The following is a 23,486-nucleotide window of genomic DNA, read 5'->3' as shown; positions in this document are numbered from 1 at the left end:
TTTTTACATGTTGTTCAAAGTTAGATAAAAAAAACAAGCCAAAAGAACTTCAACACAAATGATGCATGTGTACTGCCACGCGTTGTATTAGGACAAATTAACATGGCAGCTTGACATGGTTTGTGATAAAGGATGGCCAAATTACACTCAAATGACAAAATTTGAATTAGGTTTGAATCCTACTTCTACTTACAGCCATTAAGATCTCTTCTTGAAAACAGACAAAAATCTTAGCAGAACAGTCTTGATAAATTAGAGGCTATTTTCATAAACATATTCCCATTTCCTTCATGCATATATTCCCCAAATACATTGTTGTCAGCTTCTCTGGCAAAGGAGCCAGTTAGAGGTGTGCCACTGATGCAATTCAAAAGCCATCCAATACAGAGTATCCTCTCTTCTCCAGCCTGCTTTACTCAATTGGGGTCCATCACCATCATGAAAACAAACGTCTCCTCACTGCCAGGGTAATTTTTCCTCCTCTTCCACCACTGACTCATATTAATATCTTTGTAGAAGGCTATGTGTGCTCCAGGAGGCCAGTCCCATGTGTTTTTTTTCCAAACCTCTCGCTGTTTCTCTGGCCACAGCCAAGTGCATTAACATATGTTCTCACAGCGCACAGTGCTACTCTGCATTGGTAAATGCCTTATTACAGCAAGACCCGCTCTGTGCTCTTCCATTGAATATCCATAAGTAGTAAAACACAGCCATACCAGCCCACTCAGAACAGTAGGAATGTGTCTCACATGACAGGAGGGCTCCTTAACATTTAGTCAGAGGCCCTCTTTGTCAATTTAATATTCCTCCTACTCACAGTAATTGCGGGTGGTAATAATGACAAATAAAGGCAATATTGCTACTGCATGTTACATACTGAGTGTAATAAGGTCATCTGCTGGTTATGTTTTTTCCCCTGTATTTATGCCTTTTTAGCATGCAGAGTCAAATCTCTCAGTATGACTTACATCTCGAAAGATATGCCAGTGTGAAATATGCAAAGGCAGAGGGTGAGAAAAATATCCCGAGCAATGCAGCTTGTTCTTGCCTAGAGAGCTTACATGCTTGTAATCATTTCCTAACTGCGGTTTCCTCTTTCATTTGTTGGTTTTTATTCTCTTCTGTCTTAAGTAATATCAAGCATTTCAGAGATCATGAAATCAGTGTCATAATATAAATACACACGCATATATCTCCTTTACAATTGTAGAGAAAACAAAAGCTGGCTTTCACTTTGTGGAAACAAAGTGGTGCACACGGTTGGCAATGGTGCACAAACTAGAGTGTATTATAACAAAAGTCAAAGAGACAGAGGAATACATCTCTCACAGTATGATGGGATATTTTTGACGAAACACTTGTTAATTGAACATTTTGTGTGTGTGTTTACTAGTAGTGTGTAAATTCCAAGTAATATAATTACTTCATAAAATAAATAAGTGTGGACATCCCAAAAACATGCGACATATTAACATCAATTAAGAATGCAGCTTGATTGCCACCTACAGTGAAAGTGTTGCTTGTATGATGAGTAAAATTGTGAAACTGGAGGACAGATAATGCACCCACTATCTTATCTGAGAATGCAGCAGGCTGATGATTATGCTGATTGCTGCAGGAGCAGTTTTGGGTTAAAATGTGTTCACAGTGCTCAAAACTCTCACTTTTAGGGTAAGGCTGTTTTGCTTTTGTGCTTCTTTTTTTTAACGTTTACTTTGCATTTCAGATTTCTGTGATCTTTGTTCTGTCTGCCAGGGAAACAGTTGTGCTGTGTTGATCTGAAGACATATTCAATGTGCATCAAATACTAGAGGGAACTCGTCTTATTCTTGCACAGAGAACTGAGGGCTGGCATCCATGACATCCCACTGCACTGCACTGATTTATAATCTTAGGGAGGATACATCTTAGCAAGGATACATCGCTGAAACATGAAGGCATTGAATAATACCTTTCTCATGAATAAAATCATTAAAAGAAGCTTTTTTATATAACTTAAACCTCACCCGTGAATGCTGAATGCTGAGCATTTTGTGATTAATGTTCAGCTATAAATTAAACATGCTGGATTTTGAGGATATTTTTTTTACATTTATTTATGTTCTTTTAATCATTTATTATTTAATGCCTTTTCTGACAAGTCAGATAACCTAAGGACACAAGTTATGTTTGCTTTAACTTTTCAAATCTATTCCTAGATAATCTAACTTGCACCGACGTGCTAACTAATGAAGCCTATAATGCTGTTTTTAAGTCATTAAACACGAAAGCCTAACAACACAGCTTTTGCCTAATGACAATTTGTGACAATGTCTTGTTTCAGTATTGCTGTTACAATAAACAAAAAAACTACACCCTGTGAAATTGCTCAGTTATTTAAAAAAATATATGTTATTGCATAATCTTACAGTATTTGCACTGTTTTTAAGTGAAAGTGTATAATTAAAACCAGAGACTACACAGCAAATTTGCAATTGGGTGAGATCACGTTATTTCTACTGCCATACAAATGATTGGACATATAATTTCCAATTCAAGATTAACTGTAAAGACACGGTTACCAAGGAAAAGACGTGAACGCAAATACAGCTGGAGCTTCGCATTTTTGACTGTTGCTACATAGTCCTGCATATTAGGGACTTAAAACCTCAAACACATCTGCAGCAGTTATTAGAAAGTATAGAAAGAGCTACAAGTATCCTTAAATAATGATGCCAAATAAAATCTAGTATTTAAAGGGCCTTAAAAAACAGATGAGTGCTCCTGGCTTGGCACAAGGAATCCTTGGAAACTGTTGTTTCACTGATGTTCACAGTGCAAAGAACATTGCATGACGCAAACTCTGCAACTGGTTTCCAAGAAAACTGCTTGCAAAATAGCTCAAAACCTCAAGACCTTAAAAACATTTCTGTGCATTTTAGAGAGTTTTTAATCATGCCCAGGAAAAAAGAAAAAAACGGGTGGGAACACAAAATATAAGAGAATAAAATGTCACTGATGATGATGATGACAATGACGAGACTAGGGTTGTATTATCTTATCTTTATTCTTTTTCTTTTTCTTTTAGTTTTTATTTATTACAATAGAACAGAATTTCATTCTGTAACATGATATAAGTAAAAATGTGTAGATATACTTACATGTATATTGTTTTTTACACATTGTAAAAGGGCTTCCAGAACCATCTATCGTGCTCAGTGTTAGATTAGACACAACGAGTAGGTGGTGGTAGGTTGGAGGATTGGTTTAGATGGCAGTTCTGATCCAATCTCGCAATGACCATCCATCATAGCTTCCTGTGATGCCGTGTTTAACGTCTGCCAATGTCTTATTAGAAATGTGCTAGATCGTAAAAATGAAAACTCCTAGGTATTTAAAGGAGCTCACTATGTCATCGCTTGAGACAATAGTCTACATGCGATACTGTAAGAAGAAGCAACTTGGTTTGAAACTCTGAAGGCTATGATAAATCACTATAAGAAGTTATAGGGAGCTTTACAGAGGCTCTAAAAATATATTGGGTTTTCAAAACAAAAACAATAAAAGATAATAATTATTTAGTTATATGTATTATTGCTGAATTTGCTGAAACCCAAGGTCCCTTTATATAAGAGTATAAAGAAACAAAGGCTAAAGGTTGAAGACTTTTTTAGGAGGTGAGTTTTGGTAAGCTTATTAAAGTAGCCCAATCACACTTAAATGAACTTAAATACACTGAAAATATTGTATTTATAATGTTTTTAATTCTGCCTTTTCCTAAGGAGGACATATCAAACAGCACCGGTGAGACAGGCACACTCACAATGTCCTCTAAATATATTTAGGTTATATTTTTTTCTCTTGATAAGCATTGTCTGATTATTCACTATTATATATTGCTATTGCTTGGTTAAAATTTGGTTGTGAACAGGAACTCTTGACCTTAAGTTACTATTACCACAATCTGAATTAGTGTATTTAAGTCTTAGGTTTAGCTGTATTTCAGTTTTAGTTGTATTCAGAAGTTTTCTCTTCAACTGTTCAAAAGTGAACATGCACAAGTAAACAGCACTCGCATGATGAAAATCTGAATTTCTATTTGGTATTTCTGGGGCACCATTTGCAGTGGATTAGCTCATGTACTAAAGTATTTTGTCACAGCAGGTTGCATGTGATAATTTAGAGTTTTAAAATACACCTTGGGTACTCTTGTAGTCGTTGTACAGTCCATTTGAAAACTTCAAGTAGGATCCATGAGATTCATATTCCGTTTGCCTACAAAGTTCAAATCATTTGCTATTATCCTCTGTTTGACTAAGATGCTTAAACACTAGCAATCTAGGAGACCAGGCAGCTGGACTGCAGTCCTGGCGCACAAAATGACTTCCCATTAATAGGTTGGGGAGCATCAGGAGAGCCCACCCTGAGCAGAGATTTCCACATGGATATGGCCTATAGCACAAGGGTACCTGCCCTCAGCCATCTGCACTGATTTGACAAATGATTCTATATCAAAGGCCTCTGCACTGATTTGGGTCGTAATTGATTGGAGGCGAGGCCCTCAAATCCCTGATTGGTTTAGCTGGATGTGGGGAGGGAGATACGTGGCGAGTGAGAGGAAAGGACAGCCAGCATGTGAGAGAGTACAGTGCAGGGGATCTGGGAAATATACTAACAGAAGTGAGCCTCATTTGCACTTTGAGAGAATTCAGAATGAAATTTGTGTGGTACGCAATTTCGTCAAACAATATGCATGGTACATTTTTTACAGAGCAACCCATGTTGTCTCTGTGCTTGTGTTTCTTTTTCCAATGTGACTGTGGGGATATCCAATTTGTTACTGTGTCCATAAAGATCGGATTTCACCATACAAAAAGAAGAATTTGGTTAGAAATGGAATATTATTGATTTGTTCCACACAGAGGTGTGGTCTGATGCAGATATATGAGAATTGTAAGTTGGCTGAAAGGAAAGCATCGATTATATATTTCTTCATCATTTTACCCTGAATATTTGATACCATTAACTGCTGTTACGGAAATTATGTGACAAGTGAAATATCATCAGAGAGGATAGCCATTGTTCACTTAACATCCTGAAAGTTACCTAAACTTCATTACTGATTAAATGGATTAAGGGGATGTCAAATACTTTTTTATCCTTTTTTTCAGTTAGATTTCCAAAGAACATGAATTTCTTTCTTGATATGCCAGGTATGATCTTGAAAAGTGTATTTATTTATTAATATTGTAGATAATTTTCCATTCTGTCATTTATACTATGGTGCGTAGAAGATGTCCTGCAGATGAGCCAGGATACTGTGGAGCCCTCTTAATACAATTGTGACTGTGATGTTATGTATATAGAGGCCTACTCCCTTCATTACATGGCAGGCTGGCTGCACCACATACCTTTTGCCATTTGACACAGACATGCGGTGCTTGCTAGTGACAGATGCTGCACAGCACTGGTCCCAGAGGTCACAGATGACCTTTTGGATTGTCTTTTTTTCAGTCACAAAGCATTATTTATTTGACGATGGCCACCAATGCAACCCCAGGCACCTTGATGGAGCCGTGGGTTGTTGCTGCTTGTCTTCTGAGATTACATTTACCTCAAATGAATTGGGGTTGAGTGACTGACTGTGTTTGCCCGTGCACTTGCATGTGCGAGGATGTGGACGTACATCTTTAGGAAGATACATTACTTATCCATAGTCTGCTTGACGCAAATAACAAAGCTTAATTGCTGCATGACAGGCCTTTTGTTTGGATGCCTGAGGGATTTCCTTTTATTATACAGAGTGAATCACCATTGAAATGTGTTTATTCGGTGGCCTTTCCTTGGCTTTAAAAAGCTCCTGCACACTGTATGTCTTAAGAATTTTATCTGTAACACTCAGCGCATTTACATTCATGTCTTTGTCAAACTTCACAGAATAAAGTCTAACCCTTCAAGAAGCAAGGTGTTTTTCTAGCATGCTCATCACTCAACTTTTACATTGTTAGGTGACATTTCACAAGAGAGTTTGTCTTTTGTGGAAATAAAAACTGTGAAACGCGAGGAAAACAAAACTGTGAAATGGCATCCCGGAGTCACACGGCTTTAGTTTACCGTAGCTATTTCAGAGTTGGCAAGAACAAGGTGCAGTGCAGGCCCCATATTGTCAGAGGTGCTTGATCCCCACCCCCATCCCTTGTCCTCTCCATCTGTCACCTATTTAAATTGTGGTGTTCACAAAGACATACACATACTTTGGCATGCTTACACACACATTATTATACACAGCCACCTCAGATACCAAGAACCGTATTATAATGAACTACTTGTATGTTATAGCTTGTCAGACGCACATGACTTTATGTACAGAACCAAGCATGTGCATCCCTATTCACATTTTATTACTACCCTGTTGTGCTATAATGAGGAGTTGTTATTCACGCTGTCGATTCACAGGAAAACCTTGTGAAAACCCTTGTCAAACAATTTTCTGTAGCCTGAAGCCTCATGTCAGAAATATGATCTTACCCTCACCTCTTACCCCGACTGCCGTAGTGTGATGATGCTCTGAGGTGAGCCCACACATCAATTATTCACATAATGCAAAATTTTTACTCTTTATCTTCTCGCCAGCTAGGGGAGACAATTTAAGAAAATAAGAAGAGAAAATAAATGATGAGCAGAGGGAAAACGCAGCAAGACACTTGGTGGGTGAATAAGAGAGTTTGCGGTGGACAGACAATGTTCTTGATGTGAGTTATAATTGTAGTTTAACAATGTGTGGACCTCTGGGATATTCACTATGCAATATATGGCCTTTAGACTAGAATCACTATGGAAACCAAAGGCCCTGAACGACCTGCAGTGCCCACCCACTTGGACAGCCGTTAATCATCTTCGCTCAGATCCTGGCACTGCAGAATTTGGCCAATGTGTCAAGAAGCAATTATATATACTTAGTGCTCGGGCACCTGATCTCCTCCCTCTCCTCGCTCTCTCACTCTCACATTCTTAATATAATCACAGAGTAGTCAGTTTAAAAGCCCTCTGTTCATTTCGCTATCTATCTGGGGGATGCACACAATGCAGATGAAGAGAAGTTTAAAAAGCCAGTGGATATTCTATTCTGAGAGCCATTATAATCAGAATATTCTTTACATATAAATCATATCCAGCCATTTACTCATTTTACCAGCCTCCTGAACTGACTGACATACTAAATTACCCCAGCTGGCCCAATGCATTCGCTGCACATATTGGGCTGGTGTGGATCATGGAGACTAATGTGAGCTGACTAGAGGGAGATTATGTTCAGCTGCTAACAGCTAAAACGTGAATAACACTATCTGCAAACCCACAGTGTTCCCCCATTACATCAGCCCTGATCAGCTGGGTAAAAATGGAAAGAGTGAAAGAGAGAGAAGTATGGGGTCCAGAGGAAACAAGACGTAGACATAGTATGTGGAGCAATCGAAAGTGATGTCTTCTTACATTAACACATCTGTAACACCCCATTAAAGCTACGGCACGCTGTAATTTCTCACCAAAAGCAACCCAAATTTGAAAAGTTCAGGCCTTACATGGATGTGCGTTCTTATTCTGCAATGATAGATATGCAGATAATTTACTTTTTCCAGTGATTTTCTAGTGACAGAGCAGAGAAACGGGTATCATATTTTGTTATTATTTACTGTCCGACCACTGTCTGCATATTTTAATGCCACCAAAGTCATTTCAGACAGCTAGCTGTGCATTAGGGATGTAGAGCGGTGTTAGGCTTTGAACAGTTGATGACAGCCTGTCAGACAGCTTCCATCTATTGGGCTCCTTTTACCAAGGTCCACTCTTGCAATAAGCCACTCTCAGCCATAACGCCCATTCATCCAGAAAAGGACACAGGCATTTTTGACACGTTTGGTGCTAAGTGAACTGAAATTGCGCGAATTTCACTGCATGGCACATTATCACATTTGCAAGAGTCACGCATCAGGAGTAGAGGTTGAAGGGGACAGTGACTTCAGTCAGTGTGTGGTGACGACTTGAGACCATCACAGTGAAGTGATGACTTTGACTGTGCATGTACAAGACTAATTAGCATTGAATAAATTTGCCCTTCTCGCTTCATGTTAAATAAATCTCGAACGATTAGCAGAACGCACAGAGGAAGAACAGAAAACAGATGAAACTGTTGTCTTGGAAATGAAAATAGTTTCTTTAAGAACCCATGATAAACAAATTCATTTTGCACACCATTTGGCAAAGAGTCTTGCAATGATATGGTGAATGGAACATCAGATATGTGAGAAGATGAAAAGGGTCTTGACATATTATGCAGCTAATTTACAAATGCAAAATTGCAAATAGACACAGAATCACAGCTTAATAAGAACATCGCATTCTTAAAATATCTGTAATTATTTCATATAATGCTGTTTATTCCTTGCCTGAAAGCAAACTGGAGCTTACCTTATGAGGACAAATGGGAGGCGGTGAGTTAAAAGACTTCTCTGGTGTCTGGCTCTGGTTCTAGTAGAAAAAAAAAACATTATCAGGGACATGTTTCATTGGAGGCATATCCCTGCATAAAGTTTCATCTTATTTACTATTCCTTGCTATTAGTATTTTTGCTGTGTTTTTAAGTGGGGGTTAACTCCCACTCTTTACTACCCACTAAGCCAAGATCACAATATTTGTCAAGCGTCACATTTTAAATCTCTATCTTGACAGCGTCGTCTTATCTGACATAACGTGAGCGGAGTGATTTTTTTTGTTATTTGTTTTTGTGTTCCCTTATTTCTATCCCTGCTCAAAGATTATAAATCCTTCTTTGTCAGAAGATTTTGCTGAACATATGTTCGGATTTTTCGTACACGCCCGACTGCATTTTTTGAGGTTAAATGATTATCACATTGTTAATACACCAATACATCACTCAGATACAAGAAAACACCATTAAAAGCAGACACAAGGTAAGTCAACAAGCCAACAACAGATGGTCCTGCTGCTTGTGATTATGCAAAGATCCAAAGTATTTGCATACTCACAATGCCATCATAAAAAAGAAAAAGAAAAAACAATAAGCCATCTTGAGCTGACCTCAGTGAGAAATGAAAAAAAAAAGAGCAATGGGTGAAACAGAACCAGCAGGGAAGCGGAGGGGCTCGGAAAACTTCTTTTGGAATCTACCGAGGGCTTGCCTCGTGGGAAGGCCCTGTTGATTTTCAAGCAGGTGCTTTCAGTTATGTCCTCATTTCCAATTATGTGCCTGTGGTACGTCTGATGCTCTGTGACACTATTAATGGCTGCCTTATGGTTTCTCTAGGACAGATGAGACACTCGACTCTCCAGACTCTTAACATCTATATTTCATCGCAACGTAGAAGGAGAACACCTCTCTGGACAAGGCAACTAAGAGAGGGGAGAAAAAAAATCAGCCAGGCATTCACTGTAGCGTAAACACCAGGTCATGAAATATAAATGAATAAATGGGCCTTGCTGGGACGATGGAATTAGTAGACAAAATTTTCCCTACAGATTGAGTAGGCAATATAACCATGATATCTTAATTGATGTGACAAATAAACATGAATTATTTTCTTTGTGGGTAGGAGCAGGAAATGGAGTTTCCTTCTGCATGTTCCCAGTGGGGGAAAATGAATGACCTTGATTCTGAACACTGCCTCCAAAATTGTGAATATTAGATTCTACAGGATATTGTAGAGTTAGGAGGAGAGTGACAAAAAAGAAAAAAAGAGAGTCCAATCAATTATAATGTGAACCACAGTGTTTGCAATGTACAGATAACTCGGCACGCCATCAATACTGGCGATTAATCAAGGCATGACTTGCAAAAACTTCACACAAAGCATTCAGGAAAATATTCCCTTTACCATCAATGCCAAATATGCTAAAACTATTGAACACACAATGTGATGTTTATGCAAAAGCATTTAGTTATTTATTTGTTTTGTTTTGTTGAATTTGTACAAAACAATATGTGATCCAAATTAACAACTACTTTAATTTGGAAGTACAAATACTGTTAAAGAAGAGACATTATCAAATGCAAAAAAGTAAAAAAAAAACAATAAAGCTAACCACCACTTTTCACTCATGCCATTTCTAATAAATTCCTAGTTTAACTCACTCGTTAAATCTATATAATAATCATTAGTGTTTCATCAGCGTGGAAACTGTACAGCTTTTCTGACAAACAGCTCATAGCTCATCTCCGCACAGTTACAGGAGAGACAGTAGAGTAGAGAGGTGATAAGGGAAAACATATGGAAGTAAAAACGACTGTCATTTTTCAACTCACCTTTGTCTGGGACATTTTGCATCTGATAATGAAGACTATTGACAATGCTTGCAACAGAGGGATTTGGATTACGCCACATATTGATGTTTTTGTCTTCTCACCATGCATGGGCTGGTCATTGTAATAGGATGAGGCCCAGAGAGAGCGCATGTTACACATATATATATTACAGTTTCTGAAAATATAAGACAATTTTATCTTTCTGATTTCTTGGAAATGTTTTGATAAAATGTAAGAATGAGCTCTATTTCTATCTCGCTGTCTTTACTCTCATCATATAAATTAGGAGCCTCACTCAGCAGCTCACAAACTGTGTACTTTAATAAATGTCGCACAGTTTTCCCGCTAAAAGTCTGCATAAAAGACAAATGAAAACAAAAATATGCAAAATATTTAAACTTCTTATTTAGAAGGGTTTTTTGTTTTTGCTATAAATACATACTCTTTTTTTTTATTATTTCACTTTACCAACATGTGCGTAAAAAGCTGCATGGGACAGAGAGTTGTTCTATGGTTCTTGAACAATGAGACTGACTGCCTTCTGAAAGTCACTGGAGTATTTCTTTTAAAGATATTCCATGTGGGAATCTGCCAAAAAATGTACATTGTGTGCTACTCCTTTCACAGTCCAACACAATCTTGGTCTAAGGTTATAGTAATGACAGTGCCAGCTGAGGACCTGTGAGTTGTCAGCTTCTCTGTTGAAAGTTTCCCACACGGAATCTTAAATTTCTTCAGAACAAGCATACTTTGAAGAGTTTCAGATGAAAGTTTTCTTGATTTTTACTTTGTCTTTAAAAAAAAAAAAAAACTACAGAACTGAAAAAGGTGAATGTTAAAAATGGGCTTTTATGTGCCTGTTAAGATATAATAATAAAAATCTGAAATCTTTTGTCATAAAAGACTTCATAAATAGCTATTTGTCATTTATATGTTTTCTGTCTCTATTAATCTTGTGTGATATTAGAAAAAAACATTTAAGAGAAGATGTGCATCACTGAACACAAGTAAAGCTTCAGTAAAACTTTTCAGGTGTGAGGTGATAAAAATGTTACGTCTTCTCTTCGGCTCCGGGATCATGCTCTTGCAAAAAAAAAAAAAAAAAAAAAGTTTTGATATACAACTTTCTGAGAAAATGGGTAAGTTTTTAAAAAATATGTTTTTTTATTTTTTTTTTATTTTGCATTGTAAGGTATAAAAAACTCCACTCAGCAGCCATATACACCTCAACAAGTCAACGTTTCTCAGATTTGAGGTGAGCAACTGAAGCAACTACATCTAAGAGTGCAGGATACTGTTGATTGACATATGACCTGGTATTAAATGCATTAGAGGGTTACCTAGGCAACCAGAGTCTGCACCTACATTAACTTCAAAGTGATATGGATGAGTGAATCGCTCTGTGTGTGGATGTCACTTCAGGTTTTAAAAAAGCTTTTCTACTCTCAGCTTTGCTGCTGTATAATATATAGATTAGAAATAGTCCCCAGATTCTTTCATGATAGTGTTACAATAGACTCTCTTATAATGTTCCTGGCTTTAACTTTCATCTAGTGGATGAACTGTGTTTAATGACAATGATTTTCAGAAATGTGTCTGAGCCTGTGCAATGATTCCCACTACAGAGCGACATCTGTTTTAAAGCAGTTGTACCTGATAACTCACCGATCAGGCACAACTGGATCAGGCAAAAAACACATATTGTGTTTTTTGCCTGATCCTTTGTGCACAGAGTTGTCTAATTCTTTGGATGCCTTTACTTTAAGTCCTGAACAAAATCTCAAATTTCTTTACAATGTTTTGTGGACAAGTGTTTTTTGCAAGTTGTGAAAACCTTCAGGCTCTATAGGGATGGTGCTGCTTTTACACCCAACATGAAATATTGCAGTTCAAGAATTGCATAGGTTTTTTTAAAAGTGTAATATATCATATGTAAATTCACAATGAATTAAAATAAATAAATAATAAATACAATTTGGTATGTTGTTGTTCTGCCATTTGATTATATAGCATATTTTTGTAAACCATCCAATTTTTTAAACATATGTATAAAAGAATCTTCAGGAAAATGAACTAGCCAGAAACTCAACTTGACTGGGAGAAGTCGTAGCCCAAACCCTGTGTAGCTTGCACTCTGTTTCTGTGTGGCAGATGTAGTATAAGGCAGTCTAGTCACATTCACCGAGCCAACTTCCCCAACAAGTATAGTGAAAAAAAACAAGAGCACTATTCAGTGCTGAGTGGACACTGACTTGTGGCACATTTGTGTTTCTAGTCCCATCAACTCAGCCTCCATTTTCTCCCCACACAAGGAGGCTTTATACTATTTTCTTCCCCAGCTCCCACAAAAGTACTGTGCCACATTTAGTAAACTGTATTTCTACCAGCTAGTTACTGCTTCTTCAGCTCTGTTTGTCACCCCAACATTGTTTCAGCCCTCCTCCCCCAATAAAATATAGTTCTCTCGCTAGGATTAAAGGAGCATTGTAGTTCAAGGATTATCAAATGCCTTTGATCATGTGACTGCCATGTTTTTGATCTGCAGCACATAGCACCAAATATATTCTCTTTTTCTTGCCTTCTGTCTCTTTGCCTCTCCACGGATTTCCCGTTGCTTGCCAGTTCTCTGCAAAGTGAGAATAGTTCTAGACAGGCAGTGAAAGGAGAAAATGTAACAAGTATAAAACACATATTTGTAATATTGTGATGACAGAGATCATGCTTCCACTGCTTATCAGTCCACAGAAACATATGCCATAAAGATGTCCAGTGCTGAAGTTAACACTTGAAACTATGACATGTTGGAATATATATCTCGTTTTAGCGAGTCATCTGTGGTTTTCCTTAGTGCACATTTATTGTCTCCCGACACTTTTAAGGCAGTGACACAGATGTTTGGAGCATAAAGAAATCGACCACAGATTATTTGCCTTTGAAACATGAAGTAAGGTTTCAATGCCTTTATCACACAGTGCAACCCCAGCTGCACCCTGGTGATGTTCATTAGCAATTTCTGAGCCTTGGGCTATTTTGCAGTGTTTCAATCCCTGCATTATTATTTAGTGGCTGACTTGGACATGCAATCAAAAGGACACGCAATATGTGCAACACTTGTATCTCAAAGCAATGGCTGTTCCATGATGCCCAGACTAAAAACGTATAATTGTGAGCCAGGGGATTCATGGCTGAAATTTAGTCAACATACCTCAAAAAATGCTTTTTATCCTCATTGTACAATCACCTCCTATTAATGTCATTGCCAAGTCAAAAACGGAACATATCAAAACAATTATTTTGATGTGGCTTCAAGCAACACAACATTTCAATGTGAATGGCGCTCGAACCTTGAATCATTATAAGGCGTGGTTTGGGGCAAAAAAAAGCGCATCAAAAAATGATTGAATATCATTTTAATGGGTAGAAACCTACGAGGCTTTCGTACTGTCTACCTGCCATGTTATTAGATAGACCATGCCAGTCAAGCTGAACAACACAAAATCAACATACAGACAGGCTGACAAGACATAAGCATACTGCCTTCCATCTTCCTCCCAGCCTGGCATGTTTATCTAGCCTTCCATGTGAGCTTAGCGCAGTACTGTGCATATGCATAGAGAATGATGAAGGTTCAGAAACTAGTGCCTGAAGGAAGCTGCACATATAGCACAAGCTCTTTGAAATCGTGCCAGAGTGGGCCTCATTTGCAAAGCAATTTGACAACAAAAGTAAAATACTCTGCAACCTCAAACCAAATTCCAGAGATGCCAAATGGTGCATCTCTGCAGTTTGCTGAGAGAGGGAATTCAAGAGGGCTACATCCGGTGTCTTGTGCGTATGCTTCTGACATGGCTTATTTGCAGGCCTAGCATTACACCAGTGCAATGTCATGATTGCTTTGGCAAGGAAAGGGGCTCTTATTTACATGAGGGAGTCCACACAGGAGGTTGCCTTTGACCAAGGTGCCAACAAGCCTGCAGAAAATGTAATTACAACCTACAAAGCTGCTTGTTTAAAACAACTATTGCTTAAAACAGCAGAACACAACACTAGTTAATAAGTCAGTTATCCAATTGGCCAAGACCGATAATTGTGGTAATGTTTAATTAGATTGTCCCTTATACAGTCAATTGTAGATTTGATTGCACGCGATAAATAAAGTACTTCCTGTTTGAATATGCAAAGCGTTCGTACGCAGTCTCCTCCTCGAGCTGAGCAGAATGCTGTGCACCTCCAACATTAAACAGCTTGCCAGTGTCAATAGTTGCACCGTTCCCCATTTATTTTGGAATTTTCTTGCCCCTATAATTATGAACGTTTTTTTTTTTTTACAAATGCAGTTTTGTTGTGGATTAACAACAGTCGGATTTCACCGAATGTGGGTTTCCGATAATCTAAAATATGCTGAAGAAGCTTAATATTGTTTTTATTGCTCTGACTTTGCATTAGGAGATTTTGTTTTCAGGACCATCATACAGAAACAGACCCACAATTTTTTAAGCTGATACTTGTAATAGTGATATGCTATATATCCCATGTATTATATATGCAATATTTAGTGGCTAAATATCAGTTCATGCTCTACTTCAGTCCAAAATAAAGATAACATTTCACTAACCACCATTTTTCCCTGCGTGTTTCATTTGAAAAGAATAACTCTCCCAAACCCTAAACACAGAGCATCATTCACTGGCTGTAATCACTGATGATGGTGGCAATGATGAGTTTGTTGAAATATGAAGCAAGTAATACATTCTGAATCAATAATCCATCAGAGAAAATTACATTAGCATGTATTACACAACATATATTTTTTTCAGATTATTTCTACAATTATCTGAAATGCATTTCTGTATGTAAACATCCTGATTTACACAATAATTCGGGTTTCTTTGGATAAAGTTGGAAATATTGTAATGTGCATTTAGAAATTTCTACATTTCCAACACTGTGAAACATAAGCAAATACTACTAAACTATTGTTGCTAAAAATAAAAAGGCAGTTCAATGAAAATTGAGGCCACGAGACGAGAGACCGCATGCTGAAAAGCTCTCTAATCCAGTCATATTTTGGGTGACTTTCTAAGATAAATTCTTTGGCATTGTCACGATGAAAGACCCTCGCCTCATTTAAGTGTCTTTGGGATCTCGATCAATCCGTGTGGCAGGAGTCAGACTTGTACACTTGACCATATAATATGGCATGCTTGTCGAAACCCGGAATGCATTTCTCTCTTCAAAGTATATTTCTTGGCTTGCTCTCTCCCTCACTCACTCCCTCAAACCAATTTGTCATTCTAAGCCTAGCCTCACTGCTGCCAGCGCCCGGATGATAGCAGTGGGCCTTTCTGATCCCGGCAGTGGCTAGGGAGCAGGCCAAGTGTTACGCGAGCCACCCTGGGACACCAAGCAGGCGCCTCTGCCGGCTGATGCACGCCTCCACGGCCGAGAGCAACTGGCTTTGCAGATGCTTTCGATTCGACACAGAATGGAGCTCATCTACTTTGTGAGGACATTTGCTTTGTGTTTGTGCACTGCATATGAGCTTCTATGTGTATTTCGCAAGCAAACGTGCATGAGCATCCACATGTGTGCGTCAAAAAGATTAAGAGTGGTCTCCCTGTGCGTACGCTTTTAAGTTTGTGCGCATGCACGAGAAGCTGTTGACACAAATGAAATGAAATGCTGAAATGAGGCCACGTTGTTTTGTTTTTTCTGTTTGTTTGTTTGTTTGTTTTTGTCATTTGCAATTAAAGTATTCGCCAAGTTCTGATGACTGGAAGTACTACTTCTCTGCTGATGTCCTTTAGAAGTAAGCAAGTCACCATTTTCCTCCACTGGCAGACGTTCCTCTCAAGAGCAAGAGGCAACACAACACTGCTGTTGTCACTTCATTATTCCTGTTTTAAACAACCATTAATGCCCTCATTCAAATGCTTGGATGCTGCTTTGCTGTTAAGCTTATCAGCAACAGTCAACCGATTTATTACTGCAGTCCCCTCTCTAGTCGGCTAAGCAGAGCATTAAGTGTATTCAAAATTACATTAGCTACACATTGTTATTGACTTCTTCTCATGGTCAGGCAATGGCTTTTTTGATAAATGACAATATTTAACATCTTAGCAAGTTATATTATTCAGTGCATGTGTTATTAAAAAAAGCATTCTGATTTGACTGCTGTTTGACAAAAGAGGTCAGAATGATAAATGTGATGCATAACAGTACATCCGAGGAACGAGAATTAAAAACAAAGTCTCCAACTTGCACTTCTCATTAGTTACAGGTGAGATGCTCTCGTTTAGATGAGCAGTCTACTCTTGTTTAAGCTGCTCAATACTGACCTTTTAGATCCTTGTGTTTTTGTTTTGCAACCTTTTATAACAGTTATTTAGGATTAAAATATGCTTGGCTAATGGCATTTCCTCAGGAGCAGATGTATTTATCTTGACACGCAGATTGTCACCCAGTATTTTGCACCCTACAATCAGCTCTCTGACAACAGCCCCCTTCATTTGCTGAAAAATTGAGACCGCAAAGTAGCTCGTTGAACACCTAGCCCAAACTTTCTTGTTAGACACTGATACCAGACTTGGAAAGCGACACCAGCATTTTATCTGTCTGGGCACAATTCAGTATTTGATTAGGAATAAATCTAGAAGGCTCCAATCAGTTTCCCTTGTATGAGCACAGTTAACATGTGTGTTACTGCTCCTTGAGCGCTGATGGCAGAGACATGGGCGATTAAGGCCAGAGTCCAATCAAACCAGCTGTGTGCCATTCCCCCCATGGCACTGGTCGTGCCAGGCATGTGTTCCACACTACTAGCAGAAAGAGAGACCTCGACCAAACCTTCAGTCTGGGGAGTCACGGCCACACATGAACCAGGACATGTAGGCAGATTGGGGTTTTAGCAATACAAACATGTTTTTTCAGAGACAGAGCTGCTATGCAAGCATAAATAATCTCATTGGTTGCGTTAAACCCCAGTGGAGAACTTCTGTGGCCAAGTAGCAGCAGCAGGCTGCTGAAGCCTGGTGTAAAAGGCAGAGTTAAGTCAGAAAGTATTATGAATGGATTTCTTTCTGGGAAAGAGGATATAATTAATCCATGGTGGTGTTGAATGTCAAAAAGTCATATTGTTTTTACAGTTTATATTTATATATATTGTTTACTGTGCTCCGCCGAACTAATTCTTGCTGTAAAATGTAATGTGACTATTATAGGACAAAAATATATAACAATTCTTAATTAATGAACAACCGAAGAAATGAAAAATGTTAAAAATTGCACGACGAGACTTCAGATATCTTTAAAATCCATTTTCGCAATGATTAAGAATTAACTCATAGATTCATCTATTTTTTGGCAGGTACTCCAATGGGAGACTGTCTGCTCTTGTGAATCCAATATGACACTCAGTTTTAAATATGATTTAGACACAATATAACTGTCATTTAAATCCAATTGGACACATCAATCTAATATTATATAATTCACATATCTACTAGTCAACTAATGTATTCCATTCTCTGCAGCCCAACTGGGACTGAAGCTAATCACATCGCCGACACCAACGTCTCTCTTTTTAGATCTAACATGGTACAAAGTGTACATTTGAGAACTGGCTTTAAACTTTTTTGAATCACCACACAATCACACATGGCTTGTCAAATACACAAAAACACAGTATTATGCTGGGGTGGTGAGTTCATAATTACAGTGACTAAATGTAGCAGTGAATCGTTTGGCAGATTCAATAATTTAAAAGGGACTTTCTTAAAAGAGGCTGTCCTGACAATTACCAGATAGCCATAACAAAATAACTTGGGTGTTTTGAGCATGAATGCACATCTTTTCATCTCTTTCAGGTGGGAATATAGATTAACTTAGTGAAAATACTCTGTTTTACAAGATTTGGGGGTTGGGGTTTATTTGGGGAGCTTTTGATTACATGTTTCAGTTGTTCAGCCAAGGCCTCCTGTGGTGAATTCTGATCTTGCTTCCATCCCGCCCACTCAACACAAAACATTTTCTCTGAATGACATGTCGAACCATTAGCAGGCTATCAAATGGAGACACATACAAGGCCTTCTAAACACCTATTAGAGCTATCGATGGCAGAGGCAGAGATTATGACCGTGGAATGGAGAGGGTATTTGTGTCTCCCACTTCGCATTGCCAGCATCTTTGAAAAAAAAACCTTTATAGATTTGGACAGAGGAAAAGAAAAGCTTTATCAGCACCAACACAGAGAAACACATTAAGAGATCAGAACCCCAAAGGTCAATTGTGGCTGTGGGCGGCGCTTTGTTCTGGTGTCCTCTCGGTTAATACTGCACTGGTGCCAAGTGACCCATGTGAAACAAGTAATGATACCAATTTGTGTACATTTTAGATGTGCAGTAGAAAGCGAACACTCCTTCCATTCTTAAGCTAAAACGTGTTGCATAGTTCTCATATAGACACGTCTACTGCTTGGCATTGCTCTTTATCACGTGTTCCCAACAATAGGATGACACTGATGTAACACAGAATAATATGACAGCAAAAATAAAATGTCAAGCTGCGCATTTAGATAACAGGAAATTTCACTGATCTGTCCTCTATGATGGATTGAAAACTGAGCCCGAATGTCGTTTTTAATTTCAGTATCTTTTTTAGAAAAATGTTACTGGTTTTGCATGCATGAGATGCTGTTATTAAAAAAATAAAACTAAGTATATGTATTTTGTTACACTGTGTTGTGATTTAGTTGTATTTTGCAGGGCAACACTACTCACTGGGACAAAATGAGACAAATCCTTAATCCCTCACAAGATAATAATAATAATGTAATCCTTATTCCCATATGGAACCGTATTCAGAAAAGACAGTTTCTGTCCCCACAGAGGTTCTATTCAAGAAGAAAAGCATTGGGAATTTATTTAAAATACACAGCAATTAAAATAAGACACACTGTCCAATCCTTCCCGCCATGCTAATCCTTTCTGATACAGATGTAGCTGTTGTAGTATAAAAAAGTTACTCATTTGACGGTGTCTATTGTGTATCTGTATACAATGCTGTACACTTACTCTCCTCCCAAGCGTATTTCTTCAGACAATGATAACGTATTCTTTTCAGTTGCCAGTAGGTACAACTGGTGATCTGACAACGTGCTATTTGAAGATGCACAAGATTTTATACGCAATACAAAATACGTGTGGAGGGGGAAAAAAGGAGAAAAAAATATAGCTGCAACAGCTGCTGCGCTGCTACTGTAGAATAAATGCAGCACAGATGAAAGATGATGAGGGCCTTTTTACTTGTGGACTTCACAAACATCTTAGAACACACACACGCGCGCAGGCGTTCACGCAGAGAAGCACATCCACAAATGCAAAATGCAGGAAAATACAAGGCTTTGATGCAAAAGACAACTAATTTGAAAAATAAACAGAATCTTTCCTAGCCCTGAAAATTGTTTATGGCCACATAATGATGGCGAATAATCCCACATCATGTTCTTCATCCCCATCTTGCTACTGGCATGTAGGCCATTATAAAATGTTAATTGTTATGCTAATCTTTTAGTGATAACTGCAGAAAGTGCATGTATGAGGAATACTTCATGCATAATGCATATTTCTTTTTATTCTCTTGTAATATTTTCTCTATTTTAGTTTTCCATTTCTTTTGTCTTTCATTCTCCGCTTTTTCATTTTGAAAGGCAGTCTCTCTAAATCCAATACAGTTTCTCGCAGCGTGAGGCAGCTTCAAAGCCCTGCTCTGTGGTCAGGCCCGTCGATCCTCTCACCCACCTCCTGGTTGTTTAAGAGAGCAAAAGCACAGCAGTGCAGTTTCTTAAACACACAGATACACCCCAGCACCAACAGAGGGACCGCTGTTTGGCAAAAGAGCCTCTCTTTCTCTTTGACTCTCTCTCACTCTCCTGCTCTTCCACTATCTCACCTTGGACTCTGACACCCCCTCCTCTCTTTACCCACCCTCCTCCATAGACCTCATTATACCAGGATACTCCTCTCTCTTTCTCTCCACCCCTCTGTCTCCCATCTAACTGGGCAGCTCCCTCATTTTACAATTCACCTTCCGCTCCTTCTCTTATGCTCACTCTATCTGTCAGTTATAGTACTCTCTATCCCTCTACCTTCATTTACCTTTTTTTTCTATCCCCAGCTACTTCAGCTGTCCTCACTCTTTACCTGGCACTCTATTCTGATGTCCTGCCTCCTCTCTATTTTTGCAGCAGCTCAATCTCTATCGCCGCCTCTGACTTACACTCCGATCTCGATGTTGCCATTCCTCATACCACACACGCAACAGCATCACACTAAGTCCAGATGGGATGCCATTACCTTGGAAAGGGAGTTGAAGTGAAAGGTGGCTATTGAAGGTTTGGTGAACAAGCCATGCCCACCCATGTCTGAATGAAGGCTGGCTTCTAGGGCCCCTTGGTGGGGAGCACGAATTGGTACACTGGAGTGCTCATTATAGCTCTGTAGGGACTGTCCTGCAGGGCATCTACTGTGTGGCTTTGGAGCTCATTACGCCAGGCAGCTACGGAGCTCAAGGCACCCAGAAGCAGCAGGGCTTGTTGCAGAGATAAAAAAGGGGAGGGCTAGCCAGATTACCCTTAATCAGAGGCACCTGTAGACAGCCGGCGCCTCCCTCCTCATTGCCTTCCATGAAGCCCCTATACCCTTCCCAACAGGCACAGACTTTTCTTGCTGCTGTAATTATTGCAATTGCTTCACTTGACTTTCATTCCTGAGCACGGAGTTGCACAGTTTGCCTTCTAATGAGAAACCCAAGCTATGATCCAGAGGTGTTATTTATTTATTTAATTATTTATTCAACACAGCATGTATAATGTCAATTATTTAAATTAGTGTGATTTTTTTTTTTTTTTTTTGCCGAGCTCTCCCCACTGCGCCTTATTGGCACTCAACTCACACATCACACTCCTCATTATGGCGGACGGAGAGTTAATTAAGTTTTAACGTGTCATATGCGCCAAAATGAAGGGATCAGCTTCAAATCAACTATTATTGAAACAGGAGTTGTCACCTATAAAGAAAATTCCTGGGTGCAAAGTGTTGTAAAACAGCAAAGCAAATTATTAGAACTAGAGAAAATCTATCCAAACAAACATCTGTGTGGACACAAAAGGTTTTCTTCTATATCATTTACCGTTTTCAGATTTGAAATTTCATTCCCCTGTAAATTGATGCGAAACCAGTACCACCCTACAGCGAGAACAATGGAAATTCACTCTTGCCTATTTTGCATAAGGAATGTTACTGTCAGTTGTTTGGGCAAATGTCTATTACTAAAGCTGACACAATAAACAAGTGCTGACTTTGATGCGAGTTAGAGGGTGCTAGCTAAAGTCTGTTTTAAGTGCTGCAGAGATGTACAGTGGGAATTAATAAAAACAAGAACAGTGTGATGTGCATGACTGAACCACTTTTGTGATTCTCCCCTTCCTTGCACACCTCCCTTCAGGTGCTGAGATGTTCTTTGAAACCAACTGTCAAGCTGTTGTCTGTGCAGGCAGCATACAAAGAGTTCATCCAAAACCTGCACTTTTTTTGGATTCACTTGAATAAATATGTGGCTTGGCTTTTCTTACCACACCATTTGTGATATGTTTGAGACACTCACTGATCACCTTTATCAGTATCATACTTTCAGTCTAATTGAGAACAGTGTGAAGCTTAATAACGGTGCTGTGTCAGAGATATACAGGTATTGTTTTTCAAGCAGTAAACACCTTATGCTACGACTGTGCCACGGGAGCAAAGTAAAACGTCATCCTGGAATACTTAAATTGCTATTCAAATTACATTATTTAATGTCACTTAATGGGTATTAGGAATTATAAAACCAAAAAATGCATAAACATTTAAACTCCTAAGCTGCTAAAACTCTCCACCCACATTAATCTTTCATGTCACAAAACAGATTCTGCCTCAATTAAATTAATACGCCCACTTATAAAGTGGTTTCTGGATTTATGACTTCAACCGACAGTATACATTTATTTATTTATTTAATTATTTATGGGAGACGGGGGAGAGGGGGTATTGTATTTCTGCAAAAGGAGTGCTGTGGTGAGAAATGCCACTGCTTGTGAGCAACACAAATAATAAGAATAATAATAATTAAAAAAAGAAAATAGGATCTTTGGTGAAATAATGACAAGAACCAACTGTCTGACAAAGGAAACAGTTTACTGTCACATAAATATCTAAAGAGTCTGTCACTAATCATGGAATGTGGCCTCATTATTTCAGCTTGATGAGCTGCCACACCTGACAGAAATATGACATGAATAACAAAAACAAAAGATTTGTGTTGAGAGGCTGATCAGCTCGTTCCCTCAGTGCCCAGTAAGAAGGCTTACTTCATGGGCTACACAGCACTTGCACCGTTGGGGGGGAAATCAAGTTCAAAGACGTTGTCGTCTCACAAACTGGAATAAAGTGGTGAAACATTCAAAAAACATCCAGTTTTATACGTGTTTTATCTCCAAGTTTAGCAGATGAAATGGAAGCGGCACGCATTTTGTTTTGCCTGCAGTGGTAAGGCAAAAGGTGAAACAGAGAAACAAAAAGCAGGAAAGAGAAAAGAGGTACTTTCAGCGTATGATGTATTTTCAATCTCTGTCATGGTCACAAATCAAAATCCCCCAAGTTTTATAAAACATGTCGAGCCACCAGCCTTCATTTGTACTTCTTTATTCTGTTTGTAGTTACGCAACGCTAGAAACTAAAAGCTAAGAGCTTCTGACAGACTTGCTGGAACTAAATTGTCATAATTTCTTTCCTGCTTACAAGATGATGGATTACCTTCATCAGGGTAAGGCCTCTAATCTAATCTGGAGCTGCTCTCATCAAACACCTCAGAGAAAGTACGCTGATCTAGGATCACTAAATATGTCCTTGTTTTTCTTCCATTTTCAACATGATCTGAAGCTAAAACTGATGTCAGATCAGCATGGGCACTTTGGAAATAATAGTCCTGATCTCATTTGTGCTCTGATGAACGACACTACCATTTATGAACATCTGCATGAAAGAATAGTTTAATACTGTAACGATAGATAGATAGATAGATAGATAGATAGATAGATAGATAGATAGATAGATAGATAGATAGATAGATAGATAGATAGATAGATAGATAGATA

General features: G+C 38.6%; 1 protein-coding gene across 2 annotated transcripts in view; it reads right to left on the bottom strand.

Annotated features, from left to right (window-relative positions):
• Positions 1-23,486, bottom strand: part of pcdh11 (protocadherin 11) — a 133,213-nt gene that overhangs the window by 69,963 nt on the left and 39,764 nt on the right. For both annotated transcript variants that reach the window (XM_005723119.2, XM_005723120.2), the window contains exon 4: positions 8,446-8,505. In XM_005723119.2, the coding sequence (XP_005723176.1) occupies positions 8,446-8,505 (60 nt within the window). The remainder of the gene's footprint in view (positions 1-8,445; positions 8,506-23,486) is intronic.

This window comes from Pundamilia nyererei, unplaced genomic scaffold, assembly GCF_000239375.1.
Source record: "Pundamilia nyererei isolate P.nyererei 1_Seehausen unplaced genomic scaffold, PunNye1.0 scaffold00008, whole genome shotgun sequence".
Classification (NCBI taxonomy): Eukaryota; Metazoa; Chordata; class Actinopteri; order Cichliformes; family Cichlidae; genus Pundamilia; species Pundamilia nyererei.
Note: the sequence above shows the minus strand (reverse complement) of the source record. Positions and strands in the feature narration are given on the sequence as shown.